Raw genomic sequence first — 21,178 nt, 5'->3', positions numbered from 1 at the left:
AATGTATAATGACATGCATCCCTCATTATAGTATCATGCAGAGTATTTTCACTGCCTGAAAAATTCTGTGTTCTACCTGTTTATCCTTCCTCCCCATGCACCCCCGTGCCCAACCCCTGGCAATCACTGGTCTTTCTACTGTCTCCAGAGTTTTGCCTTTTCCAGAATTTCGTGTAGTTTTCAACTACTGTGGGTAAATACCAAGGCCTGTGATTGCTGAATTACATGGTAATAATAAGTTCAGTTTTATAAGGAATCACCAAACTGTCTTCCAAAGCAGGTGTACCATTTTGCATTCCCACCAGCAATGAGTGAGCATTCCTCTTGTTCCACATCCTGGAACATTTGATGTTGTCAGTGTTCCAGATTTTGGCCATCCTAATAGGTGTGTAGTAGTATCTCATTGTTGTTTTAATTTGCATTTCCCTGATGACATATGATGTAGAGCATCTTTTCATATGCTTATTTGCCACCTGTATATCTTCTTTGGTGAGATATCTATTAAGGTCTTCGGCTCATTTTTTGATTAGGTTGTTTATTTTCTTACTGTGGAGTTTTAAGAGTTCTTGTATATTTTGAATAACAGTCCTTTATCAGATGTGCCTTTTGCAAAGATTTCCTCTCAGTCTGTGGCTTGTCTTCTCATTCTCTTGACATTGTCTTTTGCAGAGCAGAACTTTTTGATTTTTTAAAATTAATTTTTATTGGAGTATAGTTGATTTACAATGTTGTGTTAGTTTCTGCTGTACAGCAAAGTGAATCAGTTATACATATACATATAGCCACTCTTTTTTAGATTCTTTTCCCATATCGTCCATTATAGAGTGTTGAGTAGAGTTTCCTGTGCCATACAGTAGGTTCTTATTAATTATCTATTTTATATATAGTAGTGTGTATATGTCAACCCCAATCTCCCAATTTATCCTTCCCCCTCCTTGGTAACCAATAGAACTTTTAAATTTTAATGAAGTCCAGCTTATCAATGATTTCTTTCATGGACTGTGCCTTTGCTGTTGTATCTAAAAAGTCATTGCCACCCACAGACATCTAGATTTTCTCCTCTGTTATCTTCTGTACCTAATTTTCTGAAGTAACTTTTTTCATTGAAGTATAATGTACATTGATAAAAGTTTGTAAATCCCAAGTTTACATCTTAATGAATTTTTACAAAGAGGATGCTCTTATGCAACCTCTACAAAGATCAAGAAATAGGACATTACCAGCACTGCACAAGCTTCTCTTTTGTTTTGCCCCACCCTTCCCCTCCACCACCCGGAAAAGATAATTACTATTCTGACTTCTGTTATGATAGATTAGCTTTTTATTCTGGAACCTCACCACTATAGAATTATATAATACATACTCTTTTATATTTGTCTTCTTTTGCTTTTCTTTGTTGAGAGGTTTTTAATAATAGATTTATTATTTTCTTAAATAGAGGAGATTATTTCTTCTTATGTAAATTTTGCTAAGTTGTATTTTTCATGTGGAATTTCTTCTAAAATGATACATTTTTTGATCTTTAGATTTTTTTATACCCTTCAGTTCTATTTGTAGTGTCTGCAGGATCTCTCCTGGCATTCTCTTTTCATTTCTGATTTATATAATTTGATTTGATCCTTTTCTTTCTCTCTCTTTTTTAAAGTCTTGCTGGGATTTATTAATTTTATTGGTTTTTTTTTTTTTGAAGAACAAGCTTTGTTAAATTTACTTATTTTATGACTGCTTTCTGTTTAATGATGTCTTCTCTCTGTTATTTCTTTCCTTCTGTTTATAGGGATGGAGTGGGGATTAATTTGCTGTTTTGTGTGTTTTTTTTTTTTTTTTTTTTTTTACACATCTTGAGATGGATACTTTGATAATTAGTTTCCAGCTTTTCTTCTTTATTCACATATGTATTTAGGAGTATAGACTTCGCTCTAAGCAGGGCTTGAGTTGTATCCCCAAAATTTGATGTCATAATTTTTAAAATTTAAATAAAAATTTTTAAAAGATTTCCATTGTGATTTTTTTTTCTTGGACTCATTTGTTATGTAGGAATATATTGCTTAAGTTCTAATTATTGGGGGATTTTCTAACTATAATTTTTTTTATAATTCCTATCTTAATTCCATAGTAATGGTAGCAGTTAGAGAACATACTTAGTTTGAAAATATACTCTGTATGATTTCACAGAAGTTAAAGAATATACTGTTTGTTCAGACTTGCTTTATGACTCAGTAGATGGTCACTTTTGGTAAATTTTCCTTGTGTACTTTGAAGAAATATATTCTGTAGATATTAGGTACAGTGTTTTAAATATATCAAATAGATTTTTTTCATTATGCTCTTGATATCTTGTATATTTTATAGCTTTTTTTGTCCATTTATCAGCTACTGACAGAGACGTGTTTAAAAATCTCCCACTATTGAGTGTGTGTGTGTGTGTGTGTGTGTATACACACACATATGTATAATAATACGTGTATTTTCTTTTTTTGCCATTAGATTTACTTTATATATTTTGAGACTATGATATTCAGATTGTGCAGATTTAAAACTATTACATCTTCTTCATTAAAGAAATATCTCATTTATCTCTAGTAATACTTCTTAAAATCTAACTTGTTTTATATTATTACAGATAAACCAGCTTTCTTTTGGTTAGATTTGCAGCATGTATCTTTTTCCATGCTTTTAGGTTCACTTTGGAATACATGCATTTCTAAGTGTGTCTCTCGAAACCATCTGATATTGTTTAGCTAATCCCTCTTCGACTTTTAGTCTGACTTAGTACATTTATATTTAATGTAATTATTGATTTATTTGTGTGACAATCCACTATATATCTGTTTTCTCTTTATCACTTTTTTTTGTTGTTCCTTTTTCCTCTCTCTTTTTTTGACTTTTGGATTAATCAAGTTTTCAAAATTTCTCCATCTTTTTCCTCTCTCCCCTCCCACCCCAATACATTTTACAAGAATGTATTGACTAAATATCAGGCCTGTTCCCTCTCTGCAATTAACATTATGGATTAACATTTTCAAATCTCTAGAAATATTTTAAATTAAAAGAGCTGTTTAACATTATTTAATCCAGTGATTGTCAAACTTATTTGGGAAATGCTGTGGGAGATAGGTAGGGTCTCCCAGTACCCTACCATCCTTGGGGAAATGCCCATCTAGAAGCTTTGTCAAGCTGAATGACATTTAGGTTATTTCTAGAGTAGTACGTATTAATTGGTAAAATTTATATATAATTTGGGGTTATGTGATAGGGCAGCAGCCAGCATGGTTTTTCCTTATTGGTGCCTGGAGTTTGAGAATCAGTCTGTGGGACCATACAGTTAATACTGTTTTAGGATTCTTCCCAAAACATGCCCCCTGGGAAGGTGATAGATACAGCAGGAGGTTGGTTGAAGGACCTGTAGGAAGAGCATACATTCATCTATTACTTATTTCCTTCCAGAAAAGAGTCTACATTCATTACAGTCCTTGGGTGAGTGAGCTGGTTTTCACAGTAGCCCACTCTGGCCATTAAATTTAGAGACCACCTGATTTTTATTACTGTAAATTCCTTGGGATTAATTTTATGTTACCAAACGTAGGTTAAAGGTAGTGTAAAACATGCTCTGTTGCTTTGTCTGAGGTTGTTAGCCATAAGCCAATTAAATATTGGAATCCATCTGCTTAAAGTGAAGCCATTATCTGACTAGTTAATATCACATTGTTTTTCTTGACAATAATTAAATAGCATGCATCCGCTAACCCAGAAGAGTGATCAGCTCATTAAGACACAGGTTAAAAAGAAAAGGGTCGAAATTATATCACTCTTCCCAAGACTATTTGCATTTGAAATAGCACTATGAGGAGAGGATAATACTTGGTCCAAAGAAAAACATCTCTAATGGTAAAGTTTCGATAATTGTGCTTTTCTCTTACCCTATAGGTAGGACTGAAAGTAAAGGAGCCATGATGGTAGATGATTAGAAAACAGTGTCTAACATTAGAAAGAAAAAACGATCACTTAAATTGGAATCAAAGTTAATTTTCAGGCATTGTAAAACAAATGCAATCCTAACAACTTAAAAATTCTAACAATCCCCCTGTTCCCTTTCTTTCTCAGGTGTGTCGTCTTTAAGTATTCAGTTTGCCAAACTCCCAAAGGGATTAAAGCATTTAAATTTATCTAAAACCTCATTGTCACCTAAAGGTACAGTATATCTTATTTACTTAACTGTGTGTCTATAATATTTCTGCTGCCCCATGGTACCTTACATAGTTAGAATTATTACTCGTTGTGTATCTGCATTTAAAAATGTAGTTGACCCTTGAACAATGTGCTTTGAACTTCCCGGGTCCACTTACATGCATATATTTTTTCAACAGTAAATACTATAGTAGTACACGGTCCACAGTTGGTTAAATCTGCGGAAGTGGAGGAACCATGGATACAGAGAGCTGACGATTAGTTACACACAGATTAATCCCCGCGTTGTTCAGGGGTCATCTGTATGTGTATTATAGTACTCTGGCAGTTTTAAGATAAAGAAGTTATCTGATTGGATTTCTGGTGTTCTAAAGTGAAATGCTTTCAGAGTAGAGAATAATTTTCAAGTATACCTGTGGTCTCCAACTTTTTAAACTTTGAGTCAGGGAATGCTCACCTGGCTGCCTCCTGCCTCACATTCCTAGAGGTAGCTGGTTGTGTTTTGCTGTTGTTGTTTTTGTTTTTGATTTAGCAATGTTTTGTTTGTTTTTATTGAAGTATAATTGACCTACAACACTCTGTTAGGTCCAAGTGCGTAATATAGTGATTCGATATTTCTGTATATGACAAAATGGTCGCCACTGGTTGTGTTTTTCTTGGTTCATCCTTGGAAAGACATCAGCCATCTCCACTTCCCCGTTCCCCCTTCCCCTCCAGATGGACTGTCTGCTGCACAGAAAACAGTTGGGCCTAACTGCCCAGTCCCAGTCACCACTGTAGCTCTACCTGCTCTATTTCCTGTCCTGGAAATTGCCTTTCCTTCCCCAGGTTCTTTCCTGACTCCACTCACCATCCTCTCAGTTTTTCAGTTTTGTTCTTATTTTGCTACATCAGGACTGTCCCAATAATAATTAAAATCTCCCTGCATACACCGTGCCTTTGTATACGCTTCGTATTCCGCTTGAAAAGCTTGTCTTTCATCTTGTATAGGGAAAACCTCCATTCTTGCCTTCCTTCTGTGTTTCTCTTTCCTGTGCATCTCCTTTACTACTCACACAAAACATCTCACTTCTGACACCTCTGGTCACCAGATGTGTGGAAGTTTTTCCCTCACAACAGGCAATTCTCTGTGACACCACCTGGGTGTCCTACAATTCAGCTCAGTATCTACCTGGAGATGGCACGAGATCCTACAGGTTAAGGGCTCAGTCCCACAAGACTGCCATGCCCCCCGACTGCCGTTAGATACCAGTTCACACGCCCAGGTTATCAGAGGTTCCAAAGACCTCCCTCCTTGAGTTTGATTAATTTGCTAGAGTGGTCCACAGAACTCAGGGAAACACTTACTTACGTTTACTAGTTTATTAAAGGGTATGATAAAGGATACAGATGAACAGCCAGATGAAGAGATATTTAGGGTGAGGTCTGGGGGGGTCCTGAGCCCAGGAGCTTCTGTTCCTGTGGAGTCGGGGGTGCATCAGTCTCCTAGTGTGGATGTGTCCATCAACCTGGAAGCTCTCCAGAACCCATACCATTGGGATGTTCATGGAGGCTGCATCACGTAGGCATGGTCAGTTATTAACTGCATTTCCAGTCCCTCTCCCTTTTCTGCAGAAGTGTTGATGGGTGGGGGTGGGGCTTCTCAGCATGGCTTGGTCTTTCTGGTGACCAGCCCCCATCCAGGAGCCCACCAGGGTTACCTCATTAGAGCAAAAGATGCTCCTAATGCTCTTGCCACTTAAGAATTTATAGGAGTTTAAGGAGACCTGGGTCAGTGTCAGGGTCAAAGACAAATATTAGAACAAGGGATGTTTCTAGTGCTCTTATCACCTAGGAAATTACAAGGGTTTGAGGAGCTCTGTGCCAGGAACGGGCATGGGAGGCAGAGACCCATGTATATTTTCTCTTACCTCACACATCTCCAAATATTCTTGGAGAGCTTCAGTTTATTTTTATAAAACCCTCATCTGTGATCATCTCTTCTGAGACGTCTTATTCCTGAGGCCTCAACAGAATCAATTTCTCTTTCCTTTGTGTCACTTCTAGATCATATCTAGCATTATTGTATAAATGTGGTGTCTTCTCTACTCGAAGGGGGGGCTCTCCTTGCAGCCTCTGTATCTCTCATCTCCGTATCTCCAGCACCTGGCATAGTGCCCGGACCATCGTGGGTGTTTAGTAAAAGTATCTTGAATTGAGTAATTTCCCATTCCTTAACTATATCACTACCTTTTGAGGGCAGTATGTGTAGCAATTGCCAGTTCTCTTGCAGATTGCCTAGGTTTGAATCCTAACTTTTTTGCTTACTATAAATATGCTTTTACAATCTCTTGGTTGTACCTACCTCATTTGTAATATGGAAATACGAGCATCTGCTTCATCAGAGGTGGTGGGATTAAATGGGTTAATACGCATACAGTGCAGTTTCATTTTCTCTTTGAAACCTCTCAGACAGCCTTCTCTCACCACACCCTGTGGGACTAGATGTTCCCTTCTCTGTGTTCCATAGCACAGGAATTTGTAAATTCCTCAATTTTAGTGCGTCTCCCATTGTATTTTGGTTGTGTCCTAGCCTGGGAGGTTCTGGATGGTAAGGGCTTTGCCTCATTCATTGCCGTGTCCCTGGCACCCAACACACTGCATGTTCTCACTAAATGTGTCGTGGATGAGTGGGTGAAGCAAAGTGGTCCCGGAATGGTTTTCTGTCCATCTAGTCATACTTTATTCTGACCATACAGTTACACTGAGTGATTTGAAATTGGGGGTGGTTCCATACGTCCCATGATTTTATGTGCACACATTTGTACCCACATGTTTAAGATGAAGGCATAAAAGTAACGTTCCAAAGGGAAACATTTCCCCAGGAGCCAGTGTTTTCTGTCTTGATGCCTGAAGCCATCTGCAGATCTTAAAGCTAAGTGTGTGTAGTCCCTTTTTGTTATCACTGTTCTACCTCAGCAAATTAGTTTCATAAAAACCTTTTTTTTCCTGATGATTATCAATGCATTACATATTTATGGTAAAGATTTAGAAGATACTGAAAAGTATAAATGAGAAAGAAAAAATTACTTGTAATGCCAGTACCAAGCCATTACAAGACTGTCACTGTTGACAACTTGGTACCCATCCTTCCACACTGTTTTCTGCCTGTACATAGTTTATTTATATACATACCTACAAAAAACACTCACATGCATATATGCGATTGTACTGTGCTTACTAATCTCATAAGCTTCCTCCCCTGCCCCCTGTAGTAAATTGTGATCATTTGTGTCAGAAAATACTTGGTCCACTTTCAAAGGCTTTGCCATAGTTCAGCGTATGCAAAATGTTCCCTAATTTATTTAAATGATCTGTTGTACATTTAGGTCATTTAAAATTCTTCAGTAGTGCAAAGAACACCAAAATGACTTCTATATCCAGTTAATGGTCATGTGTTAATTTCTTCTTTAGGATAAATTGCTGTAAGTAGAATTGCTAGATCAGAGGTTGCAAACATTTTTAAAAGCTTTTTCTGATATTTATTGTCGAGTTGTCCTCCAAGTATTTCATATAACCCTCTTTACACTCTCACTCTCAGTGGATATTGTTCTCTTTTTTAATTGTTTATCAAGCATATGAACAAAAGTGTTCTGATATTTTAATTTTAGTTTCTTCAGTTATTGCTTAAGTAGCTTTTCCTGCCTTGTTCCTTAGTCACTTGTATTTCTTTTGGAGAAAATTGCTAGTCCCCCTCCTCTGTTACTATTCTGTTTACAGCGTCAATTTTTTTCTTTATTCATTTGAATTCTTCACACATTAAAATGTTAATCATTTATTATGTGCTTCATAAGTCTAACTCTTTTTTTAGGTAGAGGTTTTTTTGTTTTTTGTTTTTAAACTTGATTATATTTATTTAACTTATTTGTTCATTACTATAAGACAGATAGAGGGATGCTATGATCATTGATCCTTCTGAGGGCAGGTTTGGGTTCTGAGGCACCTGAGTGCTACCCACTCACTGATGCCCTGTCCCTCCCAGTGTGATGAGAGTGGGCAGATTCCCTAGGCAGAGCTGGATTCCTCAGCTTCCTTGTGAATCAGGACAGCCCCACATGCCCTATACCCTTCACAAATAAAGATCAACACCTTTATCTCTTCTCTGCAATAAAATGTGTTTGAGAATTAATTGTTTTATAACATGTGACCCAAAGAATTTTAAGTTGCCCTTCCTAAGATGTATATCTTGAAATGTTGTTTTTAAAAAAAATTGATTTCTTAAAGGTTTTCAGTATTCTTACAGACTGTCACAAAGGATCTGAAAGGTTTTGCAGGTTCAGAATAACTCAGATTAAATTGCAGTTTTAAGCTTTTGCTGAATTTGACTCACATTTATATTTTTGTTCTATGAAAACATTTATATTCATGGCTCATAATTCAAGACATAGGTTTTTTTTAATCTGCCCGTGACATCCACACTGCCTCCAAATATCCTTTCTCTTCCTCAGATGTTAGCTGAGTGATAGTTTTCTGAATTTCTAGTAAATGTCCTGCTGGTTGCCAGATTATGTCATTGCAGGGCCATCTGGTACCACCTTTTTCCAGCTGTAAACACTCCAATAATAAATATGAAGAATGGTCAAAATCACTAGACAACCAGAATCGAGGATAGCATGAAAATCTGTGCATAGTTTGGGTTGGAAGAGCCCTGATTTTTTCCATCCTATATTTTTGTGATTTCCTGCTATTAGTGTGTTATTAACACAAGCCTCATGTGGATGTAGGCTCCAGAGGTGGGGGAGGAGGAGGAAGTCCTTCATTCTGTTTCAGTAGCTTGAAGCTGAGCTGATAACATGATTCTCTCCCAGTTCTATTCAGATGTTGGCCAACTGCCAAGCACCCACGCTTGTCAAGGAGCGTTTTGCTGTCGAGACTCATTTCACCTTCTAATTTCGGAATTTATTTATTGAGTTTTGTTATACTGCACTGAGGGCATAATTTTACAAATGACTTTCTTGATGAGAGTCTGATATTTTCCACAGGTTTTGGACTCGATTATTCCATTTCAAAATACATTGATACTACCAATAACAGGACAAACTGAAGGAAGTTGGTCATTTAAACAAATCATAGAAGTTGCCTCCAGAAATTAACCTTTTCTATGGGCCATTACAAGTTCCTTTTATCTAACACAATTAATCAAATCTCCACCTCCTTCACTGCAAAGCTCTTGTCTCTTACCTCTTTGATAGTATTGACCTCGCCAGATTATGATTATTCAACTGTCTGGGTCTCCCACTGGACTGGCTTTGAGAGGGTAAAAGAGTATCCCCTGGGTCTCAGAAGCCCACACCTGGTATACAGTAGGCCTTAAATAAAGATTTGTTGGGCTTCCCTGGTGGCGCAGTGGTTGAGAGTCTGCCTGCCGATGCGGGGGACCACGGGATCGTGCCCCAGTCCGGGAGGATCCCAGGATCCCACATGCCACGGAGCAGCTGGGCCCGTGAGCCATAGCCGCTGAGCCTGCACGTCTGGAGCCTGTGCTCCGCGGCGGGGGGAGGCCACAGCAGTGAGAGGCCCGCGTACTGCAAAAAAAAAAAAAAAAAAAAAAAAAAAAAGATTTGTTGTATTGAATAAATATTCCTCGTGTAGCACTGGCTTTTCATCCTGGAATTTATTTAGCTTCTTTCGTGGTGGTCTTTGAACTTTTTGAGGGCAAAGAATGGGTCTTATTTACATATATCTCCCGAATCCCCAGCATTTGATAAACATGTTATGAGCACTTAATAAATGTTCAGTTGATGGCCAAGAAATTCTTCCATGTACTTAAGTAAAACATTTTCCCCTCTCTGCCTCTGAGTCTTCTCTCTACAAACCCAAATGCACACTCACCATCAAGAAATGGCTCAGTAGCCTTTATTGCACACACACTGGAGTTGGTTCTCTGTAACTCGCCAAAGCTGAAAGATGAGGTAGTAACCCCTCCATGAGTGCCGTGCACCAAACATTCTAAACTTGGAGCAGAGTACTGCTCCAGTGTGGGGTGGTACTTGTAACCCTCAGCTTTTTTTTTTTTTCTTGGAGTGCCTCCTTGGGTCCTGCAGCCGTGACCAGTTCTGGCCTGACCCTTGCCCCTTATCCTGATGAAGGCTCTGTCCATGTGCAGACAAAAACCCCGTTCCCAGTTTCCCTTCCGGGTGGTAGAGATAGGCTGGGATTTTCAAGAAGAATTTTACTGAAAAACAAGAAAAACAGAATGATTTATGAAAGTATACCCACCTTAGAAATAGCCATATTTCCAAAATATACGATTTAGAGCTATGGACTTTCAGTAGAAACATGAAGAGCTTTACAGTATCCATATTCCAGTTATCTGAAGAATAATCATCAGTGATAATTGTGTGTATTGACCTCTTTGAATCCCAGGGAGGGACCAGCTTCTTCTGGGCTCCCTATTTTTTTTTTTTTTTTTTTTTTTTGGTACGCGGGCCCGTCACTGTTTTGGCCCCTCCCGTTGCAGAGCACAGGCTCCGGACGCGCAGGCTCAGCGGCCATGGCTCACGGGCCCAGCCGCTCTGCGGCATGTGGGATCTTCCCAGACCAGGGCACGAACCCGTGTCCCCTGCATCGGCAGGCAGACTCTCAACCACTGCGCCACCAGGGAAGCCCTGGGCTCCCATTTTGAAGTGGCCTGATGAAAATCTGCCCACCACAAGTTCCTGACTAACAGGCCTGTTTCAGTTCCTGTTACCCACAGATGGTAGACCATACCTTTCTCTCCACAGAATAATCTTACCCTCCTCATGTGTTCATTCTTTGTTTTTTGGGGTGGTATTATAGTTTATTTCAGTTGACTTTAACTTGAACCATTTATGTTATGTATATAAATAGTGTGTAGAGTGTTAATTATCACTTTTTCCTTTTGATTGCTTCTTCCATTGTGTACAGGTCATTAGCTCTTTGTAAAGTCCATTTCAATCTAAATTTTGCCTTGAGTATAATATGTTAAGTAGAGCAGTACATTCCTGTATTAACTTCCAAGTACTTTCAGTAGCCTAAATATCTGAATTTGCATCTGCATCCTTTCCATACTGTACATTAAAGCAAGAATCACCCGGCAGGATTAAGAGAAGGACGAAAATGATCAGTTAGACTGCTTGCATCATTTTAAGACTTCAAAGTAAAATCCTTTCCCTCCACAAAATTAGAAGTAGAGCAAAATGAAGTTGATTCTGTTTCTTTCTCCTACTCGGTGAGTTGGTCGTGTCTGTGACTAACCTGTTCTTCCTGAGAAGATGTCAAAAGACCATCCTAGAGCTGCCTTTTGGGGACAGGGCTTATGGTTAACCTCAGTCCTGCAAGTTGATGGGGCTGCTAGACCATTTAAAGAAACTCACAAACCTCATTTTGGTTCCTGGAGTGGAAACTGAGCCTGGATCTCATCAATGTTGCAGGGGTGAATAGCCTTTCTCAGTCACTCAGTGCCAACCTGTTGACCGCCACCACTCTTAACCATCTGGACCTCTCAGGGAACATCCTTCGCGGAGATGACCTCTCGGTAGGTTTTCTTTTCCTTACTGCCATCTTCAAAGAAGCTGTACTTACTAACCCTGGAATAATTTCGAAACATATTTCCCCACATCTCCCTTTATCATGACCCCTTCAAATCATTTAGTCATGAGCTTATGAAGAGTTTTAGAGAAATGTTCCAGAGCCTTCCTTTACTAAATGTAGCCTATTCTAGAGATTTTATCCCCCCTCACTTAAGATTATTGAAGTTTAAATTCTTTTTGGAAATACTTTTTCTGAAGGAATTTTTTTCTCCACTTCATAACATTATTGCACCTGTTAAAATTGCCTGATAAGAAAGATTGGAAACGTAAAATGAATTATTTCATCATTAAATAATATTGTTAAGAAGACTGGTGCATTTTTAAAAAAATAGTTTGTGATGGAAAGGGGATATTGGGATGAACTTCAGTCCCATATTCCATGATTACAGTAGAGAGGGGGAGGGTTAGGAGTCAGCTGGGGCCACTCTTGAAAGTTTGAGTGTGAAGGCAAAAAGTTTCCCCTCATCTGTAGCAAGATTTTTCATGCAGCTGAATCAGTAATATAAATGTTTGGCAGATCTTATTGATACAGTGAATTAGATATGATCTCACTGCCAGATGGGGTGAATAGTCCCCTCTCGTCACAGGATAGAATTTAGAAGAAATGCTCCCTTACCAGTGGGGTGGGACCCACAGCACATGGACCTCTTCAAAGGACCTTAATTTACATTCCATGGCTTTATGGGAGTGAAAAACACTGTGACATGTATTCTCATTTCTCTTCTGTTTTCCTTTCCCTGTAAGACAGGGAATGTTGCCACAGCCGTCTTTGTAGTTATTTTCCTCTCCCTTACACTTGAACTCATTTACATAATATTAATACTTGCTTCCTGGTGTGCCATGACTTTTTTCAGTGTGTTGTCCAATTGTAGTTGTCGCTTTCACTGATGATTCATAAATCTGCTCCCTCCCAAGATGAAACAAGGAGTCCGATGTGAAACCACCAAAACATTACAGTGACAAACTAGCAGAATAGAGGGAAAGGTAAAAGAAGAGCCTGAAGATTAAACAAGAAGGCTGCTAACACAGGGGCATTGATAGTCACCCAAGACAGCAAAGTAGCCAGCCAGGAGTCCTGTCCCAGCTCGCCTCTGGGGAAGGGCAAGTGGAATGATGAAGCCGAGTGACAGTGGGCTTCTAGCCCTGACAGGCTGAGGTTCTGAGAGCCATTCAGCAGGTGCAGAGAGGGGCTCACCTGGCCCTGTGCTTTCTGGGAGAGCAGCCTAGCAGGGGCTGCTGGAGAAGTGTTGGCCAGGTAGGGTCTTGTCACCACTTGAGGGTGATTAGAGCTTCCCCAGCTGGTGGCCAGGAGTAAAATCACAGTGCCAGGCAAAGACAGAGAATCAGATCTTCACTAAGTCAGAACAAGACTATTTTTCTGAATCAGAAGTTTTCATAATACAGTACATTGTATGCCTGGTTATTCTAAAATATTTATAGGCCAGTCTCTTGCTATTCTGAATTCCTTGGTCGAGAGGAGTTTTCTCAAGCATCTATAGCTAAGCTGCTACACTTATGAGTCTTTGCCAAGGGCTAGGATATCTCAATGTAAGCTTGTTTGTTTTTGCAAGTATCTCGTGGCATCCAGTGAAGCAAAGCTATTGGAAGGTTTGATAGCAAAATAGCAAATTTAGCTATTTGCCTGGTGGCAGGAGCTTGGATTTGGTGTGCTGTTGGTGGATGCTGGCAGTTACTACTCACACAAGGCTATTAGAGAGTAACAGAGAGTTATTAATTTTATTGTTTTGATAGCCTTGCAGGAAGATGAGGGTCTAGTTTAGGCATTGTGACACTCTAGAAACTGAAGGGTCTTAGTTATAAGTGAGATTAAGAAAAAAAAAAGCCTAATAGTGCTGTTAGGCCCTTTCTTGTTAGATTTCGGAAGTAACTAAGGATAGAAAAATTATTTTCTTGAACTGAAGAGAGTATAGCCCGAGACCACCGTCCTGTGGTTCAAATTCAAATTAGTGCCTCCTTAAACACTTTCAAAAGTGATTAGCATTTTGATAGGGTGGCTGCAGTTCAGGTGGTATTTCAATCTCAGCAGTTAAAATTAATTAGCACTGTTCCAAATTGTATAATAAAAATGGAGCTAATCAGGAAAACTAAGTCATGTGTAACAAAAAGGGGGTTTGGTAGCTAAGACTCCATTTGGCCTTTTTTAGACTTAAACATACTTTAAAATATTCTTTGGAATTTTGCTCTCAGGGAAGGTAATGGAATGACAGAAAATTCTACCATCCTTTTGGGAAGAGTATAGGATGATCCTCAGTGGATTTGGGCAACTTGATTTTAAAATATTAACTTAACATCGTGTGTGCATGCGCGAGTGTGTGCATGTGTGTTTCTGGATCCTAACATATTTGGTTTTTGCTTTTTATTCAAGTCCATGTACAGTTTTTTGGCCCAGCCAAATGCCATTGCTCATCTGGATTTGTCCAATACAGAATGTTCCCTGGACATGGTAATATTTTTTTATATTGCTTGGGGGGGGATCTCAAATATGGGGGTCCCATATTTAGATGGGAAACAATGGGCTTTCTTCCCAATAAAATATTCTCTGAGTTCTAGAAATATTTGAAAATAAGAGAGCCTTGTTTCTTTCCAGGTCTGTGGAGCTCTTCTCCGTGGCTGCCTTCAGTATTTAGCTGTGCTCAATCTCTCCAGAACTGTCTTTTCTCACCGGTATGGATTTATTCCTGCTATCATTATCATCTAGGAGTGTCTTTCTCTCAGAGAAAGTTATAGTGAGATGAAAACAGAGTGATAAAGGGTGAATGTTGTGCATGAAAGGAGATGGTCCTAAACCATTATCTATGAATATTAGACCTTGAAAGTTCAAGTTTTTATTATATCTTTTTTCCCTGCAGGACAATGTCCTTATCAATAACTCCAGACTGCCTATATGAACGATGTAATAATGTACTATTTCTCATATGTGGACAGGCATTCTCTCTTAATATGGTAAAGACCCTTTTAGAAACTTCTATGGGTGTTTCTCAATAATGTACTTTGAATTAAGTATCAACTGTGTCTGGGAGATAAAGAGAATCGTCATCTCAGAGCTCATGCATTCTGATTTGTAGAAGTGGAGGGCCCGCCTAAGTACCTCACTTCTACCTTCCCGACTTAGAATTGTTTGCAAAATCAGGCAGTAGATTAGAAGCAAAGTATTCACACACAGCAGCAACTTAGAATGGCAGAATGCAGAAAAATCATGAAAAGTACATGGGTTATGTAACTGTGGAGTTCTGGAACCATCTAGTGTATTAATACAGTTCAGCACTTACCATTTGTAATTATTACCACAAGTCGTAAACAATATTTTAGTCATTATATGCTCTTTATTAACATGGAGAATTGCTTAATATTAGAAATACCTCCTTTTTTATTGGTTAACTTTTTGAAAACTTTACATATTCAAAGGGATAACAGTCACTTGTTTGGAAAATTCACAATTCAGCATGCTTTATTCTACAATTATGCCTCATAGTGAGTTATTCTGTATTTTAAAGTATTCTTGGTCCATTACTTCTACAGTATGTAAATGTCTACGATAGCAAAAATATGCCACATATACCTCAATAGGATAAGATCAGAGAGAGTAAAATGTAGGAGATAAAATGGTGGGAGAAGTAGAGAGTTTTCTAAGATACTTTATTTCAAAGGCCTTAGAGGGTATTAACTTGACCACCCAGACCACTCATGTATTTGAAGTCAGCTTATGAAGCCATGCTTTGGTGGAGCTATAATAGCCTGAGGAACTGGGTTAGAAATGTATCATAGATGATAAGGATTTTCATCTAATCAGCTCTTTTGAATTCATAATACTGTGAATTCTGTGATGACTGGTCCTAAGTAGAGCTCTTAAGCTTATAGAGCGGAATTGTGCTAACAAATTTCCTTGTCTTCCAAATGAGAGGCTGTGATTAAACTGTTTAGTACCCACTACCTCACCTAGATATAACCGTAGAAAGCCCTTAGTAATTATGTAGAAATTGCTGCATTTACACTGAGTTGTGGATTGTTAGCCAGGCTATTCATACTTTGGTTCACAGATAATTTCATAAGTGTAGCAGTCAGGATAGGTCAGGTTGTTCCAGTAACAAATGATCCCCCCAACCCACCACCCTCTCCACAGCTTTCAGCAACAGCAATTTTGCGACATGTCCCTTATGGGTTAGCCGCTTCACTCTGGGAGCCAGAGCAGCCTCTTTCTGGTGCGTTGACAATCACATAGCAGAGGAGAAAGAATCATGGTAAAACTTGTCTCTGGAAGTCACACACATCACTTCCACTCACATCCCATTGTACTTCAGGGAATACAAGGCAGGTTAATTTTTTTGTTTTTCCTGAGATTTTGGCTGCTAGCCACCCTCAATTTATTCATGTTGCCAAGACCCCATTTCTGAAGTCTGCCAAAGTCTGCTCATCAGAAAAAGAATGTATATATATATGTATAACTGAGTCACTTCGCTATACAGCAGTAATTAACACAACATTGTAATTCACCTTTACTTCAATTATTCAATTTAAAAAAAAAGAAAAAGAAAATGAACCCGGGTATACAAGCTTCTGTTGGGGACCAGAGTTGTTTGAAACGTCTAATACGTATTCTGCCAGAATTCTCTTTCCTCTTAAGTGTATTTTTCATCCTCTTAAATAGATATTCTGGTTGCTTAGGTATTTCTTCTCAGCCTGAAATTGTCCTGTTTTAAAACCTTTTTCAAATATTGACAGGTTTCCTAGACCTCTGTACATAAAATATTGTTGAATGTTATGTGGTTGAGTTCGACCCCTAGGACGGTCTCTGCCCTGAGAATCTATGATTCCCTCCACAGAATGTGAATAACTATCATTGAATAAGTGTTTACAATGCATCAGGCTAAGTGCTGTACTTACTCAAACCTTTCAACAATTCTATCAGATAGAACAAAGCAAACAAAGCATTCATATTCCAATTTTGGCTCTGGAATCTTTTCTTAAATCTTCATAGTACAGTGCTGACTCTGTCTTCTTATTGAGTTGTATGATTTGATTCATATACTTCCCACTGGAATAGCAAGGGGACGTATTTGGAGGTTATAAGCATTTCTTTTTGGAGTTTTGTCTTTATTCTAATATTTGGCCTGAAATAATTAGATCTGTGCTATGGATATAAGAGCCGAGTAGGATATTTGTCATGCAGGTTTCTTGCCAATCAGACTTGACATCTGGTCACCATCTCGTTGTGTCTGAGACCTGCTGCATCTGAAAACATAGCCAAACACAGGTAGTGATCCTTAACAATCTGATGCCACCCAGTGGGAAGGCTCTTTAAATTGGTGAGAAATATGTATCTTCTTTGACTTATTTCTTAAAAATTCAAATATGGAGTTTCCTGAAGAACTAGGGGGTGGAACACAATGAGTTCTTTGGCTACAAAGAATAGGAATAAAATGTTTTAAAGACTTAATGACATTTCTTAACCTCTCCTACATCATTTTTGAAAGTACACTGAATTAATTTATTTAACTTTCAGACATTTTGTTTCTTTTTACCTTTAAATTTCTACTGAAACACAACGAGTTCATGGATTATTTCACAGTGTTTTAATTTACCGATGAATAATTGTGCCAGTTTGGAAGTGGGGTGCAGAGATGGAAGTTTAACTGCATGTAAGACTCTCATGTTTTGTTTTTCAGGAAAGGAAAAGAAGTACCCCCATCTTTCAAGCAGTTTTTTAGTAGTTCTCTGGCTCTGATGCAAATCAACCTTTCAGGCACAAAACTGTCTCCTGAGCCCTTAAAGTGAGTGGTTAATTCATTTTCTCCAGAGCTTTTAAAGTTCAATTTGTTATTAGGAATGTGCTTGAGGGAAGGGAAAAAGACGTACAATCCTAAGACAGACAAGGCAGATATAAATGCCTTTTTACTTTGGGTCACAAAGGAAGTCAAATTCTTTCTGAGTACATTGTACGCTGTTGATATTATTTCATCTTCTATGAAAAAAAAACATCTTCCTTTGCTTTGTGACCTTGGCAGTAGTCACTGATCTTTAAAAGTTGTGTTTCTAGGTACCATCACCTTTCTATTGACCTCTGTTCAGTCCTTTTTAGGTATATTCTTGTGTGCATTTTAAAATCTATTCTCAATATTTCTACTAACAGTAATAATCAAAGGCTATACACGTGTGTGCAACAGAAACAATTTTTAGGTGCTTTGTTTTCTGAATTACCTAGGTATCTATTTGTTTGGTATTTTTACTTGGCAGGCAACTTATAGGTTAATATCCTCAGTGTCGGTGTCATGGTAAAGTTGAACTTTTTAGAATAATTTGTTATCCTTGAATTTCTTTTCACCATTGCCAGAGATAAGCAAAAGGACTGTAGAATCTAATTCTCTTTGAGTCAAAAGAACATTTTCAAGTAGTTATGAATATCTACGTTGTCACATGTGTTCAGATGTATGCACAGATTTCTCCTTTCCCCAGCTGACATATAAATCAGCGTTCAATTGTTCCCTTGCAATTTGTATGAAATGTTAAAATCAATGTCTGCTATTCGTTCTACTAGAAAATTAATCATCTAATTTGTAAATTGCCTTTTCTTTTCTTTTTGAGAGGTGTGAAGTTCTTGATTAGTTTTATACAAAGTACCATGTGACTAAAACAATGGATGCCTTTAAGAACAGTTGATCCACCTGTGCAAAAAAAAAAAAAATCCTGACGTTATAGCGGCCTGTTTTTTAAAAAAAAAGAGGAAGAATTGAATCTTTGTATTAGAGATCTCTAAATATAACAGCCGCAAATTGTGAAAACATCATGATTAGGCTGTTTGTATGGATGTTACTAAAGCTATCAGCATCAGTATTCTAAAGGGGATCCGTTATAATTTAACCACACTCATTCATTCAACTGATATTTATTGAGCATTTACAACAGACTAGATGCCAGGAGGGCACTGAGTAGAAAGCAAAACCAGACTTGCTTTTGTCATATCATATCAGTGGGAGATTAGCATATTCAGAGTAGTTTAAGTGATAGGTACATGGTATACTAATTCAGTGTTTCTGGTTCCTGTAAAATATAGAGTAGTTCTTCACTGATTAGTACAATTGATTTTATAGAATAATCCTCACCACCACAACACTGGATTTACTGTACTTTATTATAGGTCAGTGTTAAATCTTGTGACCTGTTGTTATTTATGTTAATGTTTAATAATAAATCAGTACTGGCAGACCTCGGAGATGTTGCGGGTTTGGTTCCAGATCACTGCAATAAAGTGAATATTGCAATAAAGCGAGTCACACGAATTTGGGGGTTTCCCAGTGCATTTAAAAGTTATGTTTACACTATAGTGTAGTTTATTAAGTGTGCAATAGCATTATGTCCAAAAAATGTACATATCTTAAATAAAAAACACTTTATTGCTAAACAGTGCTAACCATCATCTGAGCCATCAGCGAGTCGTAATCTTTTTGCTGGTGGAGGCTTTGAAATATTGTGAGAATTACCAAAATGCGACACAGAGACATGAAGTGAGCAAATGCTGTTGAAAAGTGGCACCAGTAGACTTGCTTCATGCAAATTGCCGTAAACCTTCAATTTGTAAAAAAACGCAGTATCTGTGAAATGTAATACGGTGAGGTATGCCTGTAGTCTCTTCAGGTCTGTGTTTTACTCAGTAAAAATTTTAATATGAGGAAAAAGGCTTCATGGCCAGAGATTCTATAAACTAAATTCCAGATGTACATTTAATGTGATACTATAATTTGAAAAGATATAACAAAACTGAGGTGCTTGGGTTTGCCTGTGAAGGGGTGAGGATGGAAGGGAACTTGCCAAGCACTGCTCTAAGTTAGACACACAACTGGGTGCTTACCCACAAACTGTCACCTGCAGTGTTGACAACAGCTGTGGGAAGGTATCATTATCCCTATTTTGCAGCTGAGGAAATTGAAGCTCAGAGAAGCTAAGTAATTTGTGAAAACTCACTGCCATCGCAGGTTGGGTTTTCTGGGAAGCCAAGTTAGAGATGGAGATTAGCATGTAGGATGTTTATTAGGAAGTACCCTTGGAATCTGTGGAGGGGGAGCAGGAAGAAAGCAGGATGGGACAGAGGGCAAGTTGAACTGGGGCTGTCACAGTGAAGACCTCAGCCAACCCGGTGGGAGCTTTGTTGCTAGAATGTCCCTGAGCTGGGCGACGAGGCTGGGCCTTTATACCCCTGTGTTGATCAGTCCTTGGATACAGGCTGCCCCAGAAGCAGATGTGACCTTGGGCGAGGCCCTTGTCTTGGGCTGAGGCAGCCCCCAAAGAGGACCGACAGCTGAGGGGGCTCTGGGAGGTACATTGCAGAGTCCACTGCTGTCAGCCAGCGGACACTGGCTCCGTCCTGTTCCTAAACCCACGTTGTATCCCCAAGCACCAAGAAGGGCAAAGGGGGGGCCCTCATTTCTTAAAGGGAGATCAGTAGCCATAAGAGAGTAAGCTAAAGAAATGCAACTTCTTTTGATGTAATTGCTTATTTCATAGTTGTGTTTTTCCCTGGAGGCTCTTTTCTGTCCACATTAAAGTATTTCGGCGCTTTTTAAGAACAGGGTGATGCTGCCAGAGCCATGGAAATGAAATACAAATTCTTCTGTTAGTCAGTTTGGCGCTAATGATTGAGGACCAAGAGGATCACACTGCGAAGGCAGTTCACACTGGGTTAAAATAAACAACACACCTTGTGATAGAGTTTTCCCCCAGAGCCTGCGATGCTTTGTTGTAGTTGTTCTGTTTTGTTTTACTAGGGACAGTTTCTGTGGGTTATCTATATTTGTCTCATGAGTCGTTTCCTCTGAGTCATTGGCCTTCTATAGTTAAGTATCTTAAAAGGCACCATTTATTTCCTTGTCCTTAACCTACACGTCAGAAAAGTAGGAAGAGTTTTCCCTCCATCTAAGCATTATACAAATACAATGTTAAAATATGTGGCTAAGTCCTAGAAACTTAAATCTTAGAAATGTAGGGACCTCTTTGGTAATGTCCTGACTCTCCCATTTTGCTGATGAGAACCTGAGACACAGAGAGGAAAAGTGATGTCCTTCAGGCTACCCAATGCTCAGTAACAGAATCAGGACCTGAGGACAGGCCTTTTGGTTCTTAGTACCAATAGCTCTCAGTAGCTCAATACTGCCCCCAAGAACAAAAGGGCGAAAAGGCACTTTTTAGGAAAAGAGAAACGCTTGAATAACTAATTGAACAGAGGCACACACACAGATGAGACATGCCCAGCCTTTTTCATAGGATAGTGTTTTAGAAGAGGGGACAGTGAACTGGATTAAAGGAACGAAGAGACACGCAGTCCCCTCGACCTTCTTACCCACAGGGGTTGTTCTCGCAGCTAGGAGCAGCCAAGTTCTTGCACTCTG

General features: G+C 38.7%; 1 protein-coding gene across 1 annotated transcript in view; it reads left to right on the top strand.

Annotated features, from left to right (window-relative positions):
• The window catches only part of CARMIL1 (capping protein regulator and myosin 1 linker 1), a 333,351-nt gene that overhangs the window by 190,159 nt on the left and 122,014 nt on the right, over positions 1-21,178 (top strand). The window contains exons 12-16 of the mRNA XM_028479533.2: positions 4,105-4,191; positions 11,622-11,725; positions 14,167-14,244; positions 14,389-14,465; positions 17,465-17,569. Coding sequence (XP_028335334.1) covers positions 4,105-4,191; positions 11,622-11,725; positions 14,167-14,244; positions 14,389-14,465; positions 17,465-17,569 — 451 coding nt within the window. The remainder of the gene's footprint in view (positions 1-4,104; positions 4,192-11,621; positions 11,726-14,166; positions 14,245-14,388; positions 14,466-17,464; positions 17,570-21,178) is intronic.

Source organism: Physeter macrocephalus, chromosome 18 (genome assembly GCF_002837175.3).
Source record: "Physeter macrocephalus isolate SW-GA chromosome 18, ASM283717v5, whole genome shotgun sequence".
NCBI classification, from domain to species: domain Eukaryota; kingdom Metazoa; phylum Chordata; class Mammalia; order Artiodactyla; family Physeteridae; genus Physeter; species Physeter macrocephalus.
The sequence above is the reverse complement of the archived record's forward strand: the minus strand, read 5'-3'. Positions and strand labels throughout refer to the sequence as shown.